Consider the following 14531-nt stretch of genomic DNA (forward strand, 5'->3'; position numbering starts at 1 on the left):
AGGAAAGGATTTACTCTCTGGTTTCATTTGTTGTGGCCTCAAATGCCGACAAGATGCACCTGGATAGCGGGCTCGCAGTCCAGCCTAAACCCGGTTCAGGAGGTCCTAAAGCGGGTTTAATGTCGGTTGGGATGGACGTATCGATCCTGTGGCATCGATTCCATTAAGCAAATATCGATATCAACTATTGAAATAAGAAACTGGGGGTGCATGCATCACTTTGGATAGCTTACTTCAATTATGTGCCCCCGTACCTGGTGACGTATTGAGCTGGCCCGTGTCACATGACAAGGAAACTATATGAGCATCAAACGTGCGACTCAGCCGGCCCGGTCTTCAGCTGTCACTATCACAAAGGCAATAAAAAGCCCCCCAGAAATACTACTTCTACTTCTACTAGCTCTGTTATTACTGTTCTGTTCTGTGCTTTAGTTAATGTTAAACATCTCTCTTGTTTCTGCTCTGTAACTTCAGTGAAAGGGTACAGTGGCACATGTTCACTTCAACATACAGCTTTTCTTTTTTGAGAAATAAGTGAGGAAAGTGCAAATGTGCATGTTTTTGTTCATATTTATTGTTTTTTATTATTATATATATATTATTATGCATTGCACATAATACATTTGGGATAAATGGCCAGTATTTGCCATGTGATTTGCCTTCAGTATAATAATATTTAGACTGAAAAAATCAGTGATCGGACGCTGTGTTGGTGGAATATTATAGATTAAACTGAAACCTTCCACATGAAAGACAGCACGGAGCTGTGCTACTTAAAGATCAAACAGAGCAGCAGAAACACGTTGTGCATATTTGGAATTGCACCCAGCTGCATAACAGAACCTGCAGTAGTCAGAACTCTATTGGTCCTGAACACTCAGACCATTGTTTAGACTGCTGTTGTAGACTAAACAAACACTCCTCTTAAACAAAATGCACCTGTGACAGGGTCAGAAATACTCGGGTGCATGTTCATTTGAATGCTTTTATCGGGTCATTTATGAGATGCTGTTTTTGTGCATGATTGTTTTGGTCTTGTGTTTGATTTGCATGCTTTTATACGTGCTCTTTCTTTTATTACTTTTAGCATGAGTTTTATTTGTTTTACTATTGACTGTGTCTGTTGAATTGTCAAGCAAATATTCACAAACTGTCACATCTGCAGGTCATATTCCAGCTGTGGAGCCCTGAGGGTCAGTGAGGTCTGAGCCATGCGTCCAGCTGTGGTCACTGTCGCCCTGCTGGGGGTGGTGTACTATCTGTTCACCGTGTCAGCCGGACGTAAGTTACTGTTACCATCACCGACCATCATTACTGAACTAAAGCCCAATAAACCTGTTAGTTAAAGCACTTGTCTTGTTCTCACAGCTTTTTCAATAAGGAAAATGTGTCTCAGGCGTCCAGATAACCCATGCTCTGAAGGATGGAGCCGCATTGATGAGAATCGTTGCGCTACATATATCCAGAGCCAGAAAACTTTCCATGAGGCACAGGTGATAGAAACACACACAGACACATGAATCCTCAGACAGTGATGATAAAGGTGAAGACCAACACTCACTGTTGATTTCAGGAACACTGCAGAACCTTGAACAGTGACCTGGTGTCACTGCACAGTTATAACGAGCTTTCCGACCTGCTCTGTTTGACCTGGCGTGCCGACCCCTCGTCCCCAAACTATTTGGATTGGAGCCCAGAGATCAGAGGTAAGCAGTGAATGTGAGAGCAGATTGGCAGGGTTGGTAAACTGATGGATGGGAGGACTGATCCTGATGGATGATCTTCACCTTTAGTGTTTGTCAGGGAGCGATTAGGAACACCGACGGATCTGAATTCAAGCTGAATGTTTGGTTCCGTGTTAACAAGTACCGTGGAAAAGACCCTGCATCATCTTGAAGGTTGGAGGTAAAGACATTTACACCAAACTTTTTTTGTTTGCTTTACAAACATAAAGTTTCCCCCCCCAATGTAACTCCTGATGTCTTCTGTTGTATCTTTTCTTGTCTCCAGATGAGCCATGGTTCAGTGCGGTACGCTGCTCCAAGAAGAAGAACTTTGTCTGTGCCAAGAATATGTGATTATCTCCAGCTGCTGTTTGCGTCAGTGTGGATGTAAAGCATGAAAGCACAGATGTTTCACCAGCTGTCGAGTTAATCCAGGAGGGATGTGATTGTGTTCTCAGAGAGGAAAGTGGAAGTCATCTTGCCAGTCATTTTCATATATATAAGAGTATATATTAATATAGTATAGAGGAATATATTCTAAAGCTAATCTGAAACCGTTACTGCTACTGTTGAATATATATTGAAGGACCAAAGACTGCCAGACAAAACTACTTGAATATGACCCCAAACGTTCTGACCTTTAGTCTGATATAGTGAATTCATCTTCAGCATCTTCAGCATGTTTCATAGCCTCAGAGTGTACCACTGGGTTCAGGAATAGATGGGAAACTTGCTACCACCGGAGGAACGAGGCCGGAGGATCCAAGACTCCCCCGTTCCCATCCATTCCAACCAGCAGGAATAAGGTAGTGAGGCACCAGTGCTTAGAAATTCATGATGCATTTATAGTGAAAGAGCTTAGCTAGGACACTAGAGGGCACTTTATGTCTTGTTTTGCACACTGGAAGGGACAGATCTGTTTTTAATGACAGTGTGAGTCATTTCTTTGACTCCTTTTCTATCACTGAGTAAACTGTCGACCCCTGACTAAGTGACGTATTTTATGGATCTCATATTGTATCCAAGGAATAACAATAATCGATAAACAATGAGCCCAAATATTGAACTCAGTGACTGCAGGAAGTTTGTGTAAAACAAGTGATTTGGATGAATTTTGAGCAGATTATTTCCTGTGAATATTACATGAGAGATTTTAGCTCTTTGGTTGTTTTAACTGTTGACTTTTCTAATGCAGAGACTCTGTGTTTAATAGAGAGTGGAGGTTATATTTGCAGCTTGTGATCAGCTCAAAGTTTACATCTTAAATAATAATCTAAAAAATAATAGTTTTCCTCACAGAGAATAATGAGATGCTGAGAAATAGGCCTCTTGTGTTCATTATATAAACATAAACTATAGGTTGACTGTGTTTACAGTTGGGAACCACTGACCTAATGTCTTTATTTAATGCTGGAAGTTGGGAAATCTGTAGGGATCTGTTTCCTGTTGAGATGTAACCTGTAAGTCATTTCAACCCGTTTCACACAGGAAGTTGTGCCCAATATGAAATGTTACATTGGTATTCATCAGTGACTGTGAAGTTGTTCGGGTTACTGCAGTTGGTTGGTTTTACTTGAGGAAAGTGTTTGAATTCTGAGTCCAACACTAAACTGATGAACAGTTGGTGGATAGTAGTCAGTTACTCCGTTAATTTAAGTCTGCTGACGTCTCTATAACACTTGAATCTTTGTATTATGGTATTTATAAGCTGACATAAAGTTGACCAAAGACGCCTCAGTGCCTTTTCCAACATACTGACACACACACACACACACACACACACACACTGCAGCACATTTGTTACTGAGGTCATTATTTGTCTGTTCACAGGGGCCCCATGAAGAGATATTACATACAACCTAATCGACCCATTCAAAACTTTAAATAACTCATATAATCATATTTTACAGTCAGATTTTTAAACCTTACATGAACTTCTTTAGTTATAATAAATGTTCATTCAATGCTACAAACTGTCTGACATCCACTGCAGACTGAAGGCTGTTTCTGTTTCATGAGTCTCTCTGGATGTTGCCTCAAAGATGAAAAACAAAATAAACTGTTGTATTAGTACATTGTAAATAAAATGTACTTAATGTGCTAATATTGATACATCTTAAGCTAAACCTAAGCTAAATAAAAAAACTCAGGAACTTAAAGTTAAATGTGAACATTTGTAAAATATCCTCCAGTGTCACAATGATTTCCTCTGCTCTTCTTTTCTGCCACCTTCTGGTCATTTTAGTCACTGCAGTTCTGTCATGAGAACGTTTTCCTCAACTGCATTTTGCTTCTTTGGGATCTTTATTCATTCTTCTGGTTCATTATTATATCTGTGTTCAAACAGAAACAGGAAAGTGTTGAAGTTGTTGTTTTTATGTGTTTTTGTCTAATCAATGAATGAGTGTTAAAGTGAGAAAACTACACAAGCAGAACAAAAATATGATAATTGAACTGGAATATTTTTAACATCACAGTGACTTTCATAAACAGAACATTTCCAAATGAGAGAAAGCTTTTGAAAGCAACACATTTTCTTTTATTTCCTCCATTTTCCCCAAATTTCCTGCAGTGAAGATCATTTCAGACTGTTTGCTTAGTTACTGTTGTTATGCCTGTATGTATGTCAATAAAGAGCTCTGACAGGAACTTGGTATAAAAAAGGAAAATAAATATGTGACTTACATATTATCAGCGGTAGAATGTATAACACAAAACTGCAAAGAATGAAGATGATGATGATGATCCAAATCCAATAAAAAGGCTGAACTGTGAATAAACCAGATGATAGAAGAGAGAACAGAATGACATTATTGAATCAAACTAGAGCTCAACAGTGACAATATGTTTAATATATTTAGAGCTCTTTATAACCTGGAACATAGATGTGTGTCTCTCTGATCTGGTGGATTTTCCTCTGTTGGACTCTACAGGTGAAGATGTTGCTGTGTCTCTTCTCCACAGTCACTCTGCTGCTGACAGTATAGAGGTCATCAGGACCTCTGACTGTCTCTGTAGGTCCAGCAGAGAGGAGGTTTCCCTCACCGTCCAGCCAGACCACCTCAGGCTCTGGATACCAGCCTTTAGACTCACACTGTAAAACTACTCTTGTACTGTTATTGGAGACAACCTCTATGATGGGAGTGGAGACGACACCTGATGAGAAGAGAGGAGGAATTTCAAACAGTGGATTCAGATCCAACAAATAACTTACAGCACTGTTTTCTTTGTGTCTTATCATGGCTGCTTACTTCTAATATAAAGTTACATTACTGATCTTTGCAGTCAGCAGAAATGTGTAATTCATCATCTTCAGAAAGTCTGACTTACCAACAGTGAGTTGGATGGAAGCTTCCTTCAACATTGATCGAAGGAAGCAAAAGTATTTTCCTGCATCAGAGATTTTCACTCTGAAGATTTTCATGGAGACGTTTCCATTCTGCAGTTCATCCACAAACAGTCTCGTTCTGTTATTGTAAAATGGATTTTGAGTTTGATATATAAATTGTCCATCTTGGTGAACATGGATGTACTTTGGGTCTAAACCAGGTCTGGTCCACACCACTGTCTCAGAACTGGCACTGATTGGAGGATCAAGGTAACATGGTAGAATGACATCATCACCAGGCAGGGCTACGATTGGTTGATGTGAACAAATCAACTCTGACTGCTCTGCAACACAAACTAAAGAACAAACAAGAAACAGTAGTATAGTTATAATACATGTTATCAGACTGAATGGATTCATTTTTACTTTCTAAAAGTAAGAAAACATTTAATAAAACTGCATCAAAAACAAAGAAAACACTCTTAAAATGTCTAAAGTCTTTTTTTTCTCTTTCTAATTATTTCTTCCTGACTACAGTTTTTTTTATCTCAGTCAATATGTGACATTATGTGTAACTGAAGAGTGAGACTGTGAGTAAAATGTTAAACAGTCCTGTATCAGGTTGGAAATATTGCTTTGGGTCTCATTAAATCGATAAAGGTCGAGACATACGACCACCCACCTAGAGCTGAAGGATCTGTCCTAGGTTTCTGCCTTTTAACAGGCAGTTTTTCCTTGCCCTTGTCGCCAAGGTCTTGCTCATGGTGGTACTGTTGGGTCTCTGTAATTAATGTTATAAGGAGTTCGGTCTAGACCTGCTCTATTTGAAAAGTGTCCTGAGATAACTTCTGTTATGAATTGGCGCTATACAAATAAAATTGAATTCAAAATTTAATTAACACACACACACACACACACACACACACACACACACACACACACACACACACACACACACACACACTGTGCTATTGTTTTGTGTAGAAACTACCTGTTAAACACTGTATTAGCAGAATGATGATAAACACAGCAATGTGGATCCTGAAGAACAGTCCAATGAGCAGCATCTTGGACTCCTGAGAATGAAAAAAGTTGGTAGTCTTAATTTAAAAACATCACACAAATAAAACAAATGTCTTCAGTGGAAAAAGAGGTTGAACAGGGTGGAAACTGTAGTGTCTGTGTGTGCAACTTTTATTTATATGGAATATATAGATGAGAGGCTGTTGCAAGTGTGTACTGAAAATAATTGTAATTTATGTGTATTCATAAACTCAATGAGTTATTTCATAAAGTGGTAAAAGTTTAAATGTTGAACTGTGGTTCGTCCTATTAACCAGGGAAACGAGTTACAGCTTGTAAAAAACAATTTATAAATTTATAAAAATTTAAAATAAGATAATAATTGTCTAGTCTCAGTCAAGTTTAGTTACTCTGCAATGTGAGATTATTGATCAGGTATTGTATTTAAATGTTGATTAGCTGGACATATGAATGAAATGTGGGGGATCCAGTTTGAATGCAGATATTCTGAGACTTAAAGCTGCAGTCAGAGTCTGTAGACTGATGGTTATATTGTATAGACAAAGATAATGTCAAATATATATATGAACTATATTTTTCATTATAATCTAATATTTTCTATGATACAACATTCTTATTTTGTGATCTTATTTATTATTGTACTTTTACACTTCTGTGCTCTTTGAACTACATTCCCCAATGCTGCTGTGTCTGATTTTAATTTCTCCTACGGGGGATAAATGAAGGAACATCTTATCTTATCTTATTTTATCTTAATGATGAACAGACTTGGTGGGTGTCCAAAAACATATTTGGACAATACAACATAAGTGATCCCATGAGTGCTGTTTACAAGAAGTCCAAGTTCAGATACAGTTCTTTTACAAAAAGAAAAAAAGAAATACAACAAACATCAACAGAAGAGGTTAAATTAAAATATTAAAGAGTTTACATGAGTTAATCCTTTATTCCCAGATGTTTTACTGTATCCTTTACTGGGATCAGTGTCTGCAATGTCTTTTATAGAGCACGAAATGACAGTAACACTTTGTGTCACATGAATGCAGGAAGATGGTAGATGGACAACTGCTTCCCCACAGCACTGGGAAAAACAACCAGTTCACTGAATGACAGGAAAGCGAAACCAAACACACATGATGATGTCTTATTGTTTCCAAAGAATGTAATAAATGTATTAAATACATCATTTTATGTCTTTTTTAAATGTGATTTACTGATAATTAGCATCTCGTTGTTGCCAGATTGTATATTTTCTCTTTTTGTGAGTGAGTTGTAACACAAAGCCTTTCTTTATAAGAAATAACTTAAGTTTCCCAAATTTTTAAAGTTTATTTATTTTTAGTTCTCCTCACTCAAAACTCAAACTCTAAAATTGTGTGGTTTTCTAAGAGTCTGGGGATATTGTGGTTACTGGTTCAGTCAAATCAGCTGCTGCTGATCTCTGCAGGTAAAAGAGATACAGCACATTTGCATTAAACAAAAAAGCAGCAGGTTGTTTTTACAGGATAAGTTGAGTAGACGGTAGTTCTGTCTTACATTACATTAATTTAAACACAAAGTATTGATCTTATTTGTTTTTCTTCAGTAAATTCATGGTATAAGAGGGATAATGTCCTTCCAGGTGTCCATGATCAGGAATTAATGGACTTCATGGAGGCAAACGTCCCCCGTTGGGAATTATCCCTCAATATAAACGACACAGAACATTTCTCCATAAAACAATCTGCACATTGTTGTAATGGTCAAAGATTATGAAATTATCACATATCCAATATGTAACATTCAAGTTTTACTTTAAAAAATGAACTCTTACCTGCAGATTGATGGATGCAAACTCTCCACTGTGATGTTGGTTCTCAATGACTTTATTGTTCTCTTCCTCTCTGATATAAAAGGAGGAAGTAGTCAAAAAAGGTCAGATCAGAAGGGGGAGATATATAATCTTGGGGGAGTGGTTCAGTGAGGAGTGGCAGTGATGCAGATGGAGGAGAGAGTTGTGATTCAACAGTAAGTGATATTGGCTGATACGGTCCATTGATTCTGTTCCACCTGTTTGTGGTAGTTTACAGGTAGTGGAAAGGTAATTATGGGTTAACTATGGTCCAGCAGTTTCCACGTCTACCATTCACTTCTGGGAAACAACTGTTGTAGACAGTGGCTGACACTTTCTGGGTTTATCAGAAGATAAGACTGTGGAGATTACATCCGTGCAATAAGGGGCACAAATAATAAATACTCAGTAACTACTAAAGCATTATGTTAGCCCTCTATGTCGGTCTATACAAAAACAACCCACCTGTCTTGTGAGCTATACCACTCGCTCTAACAATCATTCTCATGCTTCTGAACCTTTCTCTCAGTTTAAAAAGGACAGACATTGTTGCATCCACGTAGAAACAAAGCGTATCCATGGAGCAATGACACAGTTTTAGCTTTAACAGCAGGCCAGGAGAGCTTTGGCTGTTTCAAAGCCTCTCTCTGCACTCATGTGTGAACAGCTTTGTACAAGGTCTTGACGGCGCCCTCTGGTGTACCTTTCCAGATAATACATGCAGTTCAATTCAATTCAATTTTATTTGTATAGCGCCAATTCATAACAGAAGTTATCTCAGGACACATCAAATAGAGCAGGTCTAGACCGAACATTAATTACAGAGACCCAACAGTACCACCATGAGCAAGCACTTGGCGACAAGGGCAAGGAAAAACTGCCTGTTAAAAGGCAGAAACCTAGGACAGATCCTTCGGCTCTAGGTGGGTGGTCGTCCGTCTCGACCAGTTGGGGTGAGAGAGAGAGAGGCAGAGAGAGTAAGAGAGAGAGAGAGAGAGAGAGAGAGAGAGAGAGAGAGAGAACAGACAGACAGGTGCACAGCAACAACAGTATTGGCAATAGCAATCTAGCAGGACCATGGCAGGAGGCTCCACCAGGATCGATAAGAACCTGCGAGACGAGAAAGCACAAAAACTGCGGGGAAGAAGTGAAGTTAGTAACATGCATTAATGGGACATGAATGAGTGCAGAAAGAGAGAGGAAGAGAGGAGCTCAGTGCACCATGGGAAATCCCCCGATAGTCTAGGCCTATAGCAGCATAACTAAGGGATGGTTCAGGACTCACCTGATCCAGCCCTAACTATAAGCTTTATCAAAGAGGAATGTCTTAAGCCTACTCTTGAATGTGGTGAGGGTGTCTGCCTCCCGAACCACAACTGGAAGCTGGTTCCACAGGAGAGGGAGCTTGGTAACTGAAGGCTCTGGCTCCTGTTCTACTTTTAGAGACTATAGGAACCACAAGTAGCCCAGCATTCAGAGAACGTAGTGTTCTAGTGGGGTAATAGGGTACTATGAGCTCTTTAAGATATGAAGGGGTCTGACCATGAAGAGCTTTATAGGTGAGGAGGAGGATTTTAAATTCTATTCTACATTTTACAGGGAGCCAATGCAGAGAAGCTAGTACAGGAGAGATGTGATCTCTTTTTCTAGTTCCTGTCAGTACTCGTGCTGCAGCGTTCTGAATTAATTGGAGCGTTTTAATAGACTTATTGGGGCAACCTGATAATAAAGAGTTGCAGTAATCCAGCCTTGAAGTAACAAATGCATGGATTAGTTTTTCTGCATCTGTCTGTGATAGGATGTGTCTAATTTTTGTAATATTACGTAAATGAAAGAAGGCGGTCCTAGAGGTCTGCTTTATGTGGGAGTTAAATGACAAATCCTGATCAAAGATAACTCCAAGATTCCTGACAGTGGTGCTAGAGGCCAAGTTAATGCCATCTAGAGTAACTATATCTTTAGACAGTGAGTCTCTAAGGTTTTTGGGGCCAAGAACAAGAATTTAGTTTTTTTCTGAGTTTAACATCAGAAAATTGCAGGTCATCCAGGATTTTATGTCCTTAAGACATGTTTGTAATTTAGATAATTGATTAATTTCATCGGACTTGATCGATAGATATAACTGCGTATCATCTGCATAACAGTGAAAGTAAATGGAGTGATTCCTAATAATGTTGCCTAAAGGGAGCATATATAAAGTAAATAGTATTGGTCCAAGTACAGAACCTTGTGGAACTCCATGAATAACTGTAGTATTTATTGAAGATTCATCGTTAACATGTACAAACTGCGAGCGATCTGATAAATATGACTTAAACCAGCTTAGTGCGGTTCCTTTAATGCCAATTTGATGCTCAAGTCTCTCTAAAAGAATATCATGGTCAATGGTGTCAAATGCAGAACTAAGATCTAATAATACAAGTACAGAGACAAGTCCATTGTCAGAAGCAGTCAGAAGGTCATTATTAACTTTAACCAGAGCTGTCTCTGTGCTATGATGAACTCTAAATCCTGACTGAAAATCCTCAAATAAACTATTGTTATGTAGAAAGTCACACAACTCTTTGGCGACTACTTTCTCCAGAATCTTAGAGAGGAAGGGGAGGTTAGAAATCGGTCTATAGTTGGCTAAAACCCCTGGGTCAAGAGTGGGCTTTTTTAAGAAGGGGTTTAATTACAGCTGCTTTAAAGGACTGTGGTACATATCCTGATAATAAAGAAAGATTAATCATATCCAGTAAAGAAGTGCCAATTAGGGGAACAACTTCTTTAAGCAGCCTAGTTGGGATCGGGTCTAATAGACATGCAGTTCTCTCCTCCACACAGTGTTTAAAGGCTTGTGTGACAGTGTTTAATTTTAAAAAAACAAAAACAGGTATTTCTCAGGGTGGAAACTTTATTTTGTGTGCAAACATTTTAATGGCCAGGCACCTTTTATGTACTTAATTATATGTAACATGTTACATGTATGTACTCCCTATCCTCCCAATACTTGACATAAGAGAAAAAGCTTTTGCAATGGTGGCATTGGCTCACAGAACATCTGATGGCAGTGTGCAAACACAGGATCCAGAAATCTGTTAAACAGTTAATTCCATTCAGTGGGGAGGTTAGGATGGTATCAGACATATCAGAAACATCAACTAATAACTAATAACAAAACCATAAACCCATCACAAACCTTATATTACATTGTTCATTCAAGACTCCTGCACAGTTCATTTATCAATTCAGCTTAAACTCAGAATCTCTTTGTTGAAACCAGATTCTGTCTGATAGATTAGGATCTAAATAAATATAAAATAAAACACAAAAACAATCACTCCCAAATACAATATACATGTAAAAGCCACATGTTCCTTTCTATATCAGGTGAAGGCAACCTGTGGTTCTGGGGCCATATGAGGCCCTCTAGTGGCTCTCTGTGGCTATGACAAATAAAGTACATTAAGGTTGAAGGCCTAATGTCATTCTTACATTCCCCTGTTGTAAAAATGTGTGACAATTACGCACCAAATGATAAAAATGTAACATTTCATTTCAGTAAGAAAAAAAGAACAAAGAAAGAAAAGTCTTTGTGTGCAACATTTGGAGGAAGATACAGAATTTCATACTGCGTGGAGAGATTTTTCTTTTGTGTCATAAACGTTGCTGACTCCTGATCTGTGCTCATATTTTCTTACAGTTTTCTGAGGAGTGATCCAGTCACATCTATCAGTTTGTTTTACTGTATGAAGAACTCTTTGAAGCTGCCTTGCTGTATGAATTGTGTCTCTTTTCTTTCTGTCATTCTGTCTTCACACCTTGGCTAAAGTCATTGAGCTCAGGTTACAAGATGAGTCTGTCCTTCATGTGAAACATACTGGACTTCTGAAAATATGTAAATAAGTCGACTCAATTTAACCCATCTAAAAAACCCGACACACCCACTGAGCCGAGTCTCAGACTTTCTTGAAGGCAGTGGAATCACTGATTGTAATTGTTCAGACGTTTGTTGAACCCAGTGGTGGTTTTGTTGAAAGGAGTCAGGAGTCACACCGACTCCATTAAAAACAAGGAAAAATATAAGTCCTAAACACTGATAATAAGATTTTATAGCATCAGCCACTGGAACCTCAGTCTGTATCTGACTCAGACTCATCACATTTCAACCTTCAAATAAAAATATCAGACAGCAGAATAATGTGTATGGTTTTTAAAAGTCTCTTTCGAATTTGGTTTTGTTGACCATAGTTTTTGTTTTTTTTTCAGTCAACGTGACTGTACCATCATTTGATGGTTTTACTGGAAATTTTAGGGGTGGCTATGATGGTCGATCAGTCTGCCACTTTGTTTGGTTCCCATTAAATTCTGACTTTTCCTCCAGAGTCTCTGAAAGGTCTATTCTATTCTACTTTCTAAAACATGCTAACATGCTTACATGTTAAACTAAGACGGTGGACAAGACGAAATTACACCTGCTACAAATCATTACCATTGTGAGCATGTCAGCATGTTAGCATGTTAGCATTAAGCTCAAACCTTCACAGAGCAACCAGTATGACTGTAAACATGTAATAATTGTATGTATTAATGTGTTACTGGAGTGTTTTGTGTGGAAATTACCTGTAAAAGTCAGTATCAGACACAGCAAAACACTGCGGGTCCCGAAGGACAGTCCATTATGGAGCTCTGTCTTTGGGCACATCATTGTAGACTCCTGAAAATACAAAAAGAGAAAAGGCTTTAATCTGGTTGTTTAAACAAACACACAAATAAAACATATTTACTTGATAGAAAGTTAGGTCTTTCTTTGGTTTCACTGTGTCTCTTATTTCTGTGTCAGTACACCAGTGTGATCTAAAAAGGTCCAACTGCAGACCTCCCTCCTTGCAGCCCCTATTTCTGTGAGCCAACAGAGTTTGAGCATGAGTAGAAGAGTTCTGTATGAAGAAAGCTGAGTGAACTTTCACTTTAGCAGTCCACCAAAATATCACAGTGACTTTGTCTATAATCATAATCTGCACATTGTTAAAACAGTAAAGAATGAAATTAGGAACATTTAACATTGAAGTTTTAAGCAACTCTTACTGACAGTGTGACAAATGGGAACTTGTTTTTTCAAAGTACACGAAAACCCCCTGCACACTAAAAGACCGCACAGCTTTAATCAGTATCCACCTCTCTGACACCGTTTGCTTCACTGTTGATTCCTGTAACAGTGTGTACTCTACCCACATCTGTCAGACGTTGAGAACGAGCAGAAAAAAGACAGACCACAGAAAGAAAGAAAGAAAGAAAGAAAGAAAGAAAGAAAGAAGGAAAAAAGAAAGAAAGTAACTGAGACACAATGGGAGTGTGGGAATGAACTTTTGTCTTCATTATGACACGTTGTACTTTTTCCTACTTTACATTTATGTGACAGCTACTGGTTAACACCCTCTAAAAACACCTTCAAAACCTGAAACTGGTCTTAAACTGTGTAAAGATGAAGTGGATGTTGTTCTCTAAGGCAAGAAATGTTGACTACCACCTCATTAATACCACTGTCTAAAAAAAAAAACCATTTTATTGTTTATCTCTTTGCAAATTTCTGAACCTTCACCTTTTAACTTTAGCTGTATTTCTGCCATTTATTCTTCTTTATTGATACCTCCTAACTAATCAGATATTTTCATTGTTTCTGCTCTTATTCTGTTTCTGTTTTTTATTTTATGTTCATACCTCTGCACCATTGTAAATGAGGGTTCTCCCTCAATGTGTTTCTGAGAATTTAAATAAAAAAACAAACACAGTTAGATCATATCACATTACAATATGCGTGAAAGATTTTATTAAATTTTGCCAAATGAAGTATTTAATTATCAGCTTCTGCATGTGCACATGTGCCGGAGTACAAGAACAATTAATTCAATTTGATTTGTATAGCATCAGATCACAACAGAAGTTATCTCAAGGCCCTTGAACAGAGCATGTCTAGACCAGACTCCTTATAAAATGAATGAATTAACGAAGCTGACACCCAAGACAATGATCCACTGAAGGGGAAGTCCAGCTGGGGCCATGTTGACATCAGCTGAAATGATAGAACACAATATGCGAAAATTGACCAATTATGCACACAGAGTAACAAATCTGCTTATTCAACCCATAAAACAGTTATGGAGGCACATTTTAAAATCTTACACATAAGAAATCATTTTCCTGTTATCTGATGAGTGTGTAACTTTACATAAAACATCCAGTTTCAGTTATTTTAAAGCTAATGCTAATATCCGAGGCACTGAAATATGCAGCACTAGTGCAGAAAGAGATAAAACAAAACAAAACGTCTATAATTAATCAATCTTGTTTGATAGATAAACATGCTCTACATCCACTTACCAACAACAAGATCAATATAAGTGATAGGCATTCTTCCAGTGAAGCATTCATACCTCCCCTCATCAGAGTGTTTCACTTTGGAGATTTTCAGTGAAACGTCTCCAACCTCCAGTTTGTCGATGGACAGAGATGTTCTTCCTTTGTAGGACGGATGTATTTCAATCTCCACACGGTCATACTGCTTCACATCGACATCGTCATACTGGTTAAAATCCACATCATCATACTGGTTCACAGACCA

The 14531-nt window shown here is 38.1% G+C and overlaps 1 protein-coding gene and 1 long non-coding RNA gene across 7 annotated transcripts in view; one reads left to right on the forward strand and one right to left on the reverse strand.

The window, feature by feature from the left end:
- The first annotated feature begins 48 nt into the window (after positions 1-48).
- LOC127363444 (uncharacterized) lies at positions 49-3503 on the forward strand. 2 transcript variants are annotated; one of them, XR_007884856.1, is made up of 5 exons: positions 49-1281; positions 1369-1493; positions 1574-1706; positions 1794-1905; positions 2011-3503. It is a non-coding gene; the product is annotated as an uncharacterized LOC127363444 (long non-coding RNA). The 2 variants fall into 2 exon arrangements; XR_007884857.1 differs by having other exon boundaries at positions 1804-1905.
- Positions 3504-3595: 92 nt separating this feature from the next.
- The window catches only part of LOC127363441 (butyrophilin subfamily 1 member A1-like), a 77650-nt gene continuing 66714 nt past the window's right edge, over positions 3596-14531 (reverse strand). For 3 of the 5 annotated variants that reach the window (XM_051399873.1, XM_051399876.1, XM_051399875.1), the window contains 2 exons: positions 4410-4493; positions 3596-4057 (listed from right to left, as the gene is read on the reverse strand). In XM_051399873.1, coding sequence (XP_051255833.1) covers positions 4029-4057; positions 4410-4493 — 113 coding nt within the window. In that variant the 3' untranslated portion in view covers positions 3596-4028. Of the gene's footprint in view, positions 4058-4409; positions 4494-4598; positions 4881-5054; positions 5409-6043; positions 6129-7909; positions 7980-12532; positions 12627-14531 lie in introns of those variants that run through there. The other 2 variants (XM_051399874.1, XM_051399877.1) reach the window with 2 other exon arrangements.

The sequence above is a fragment of the Dicentrarchus labrax genome, unplaced genomic scaffold, assembly GCF_905237075.1.
Source record: "Dicentrarchus labrax unplaced genomic scaffold, dlabrax2021, whole genome shotgun sequence".
Taxonomy (NCBI): Eukaryota; Metazoa; Chordata; class Actinopteri; family Moronidae; genus Dicentrarchus; species Dicentrarchus labrax.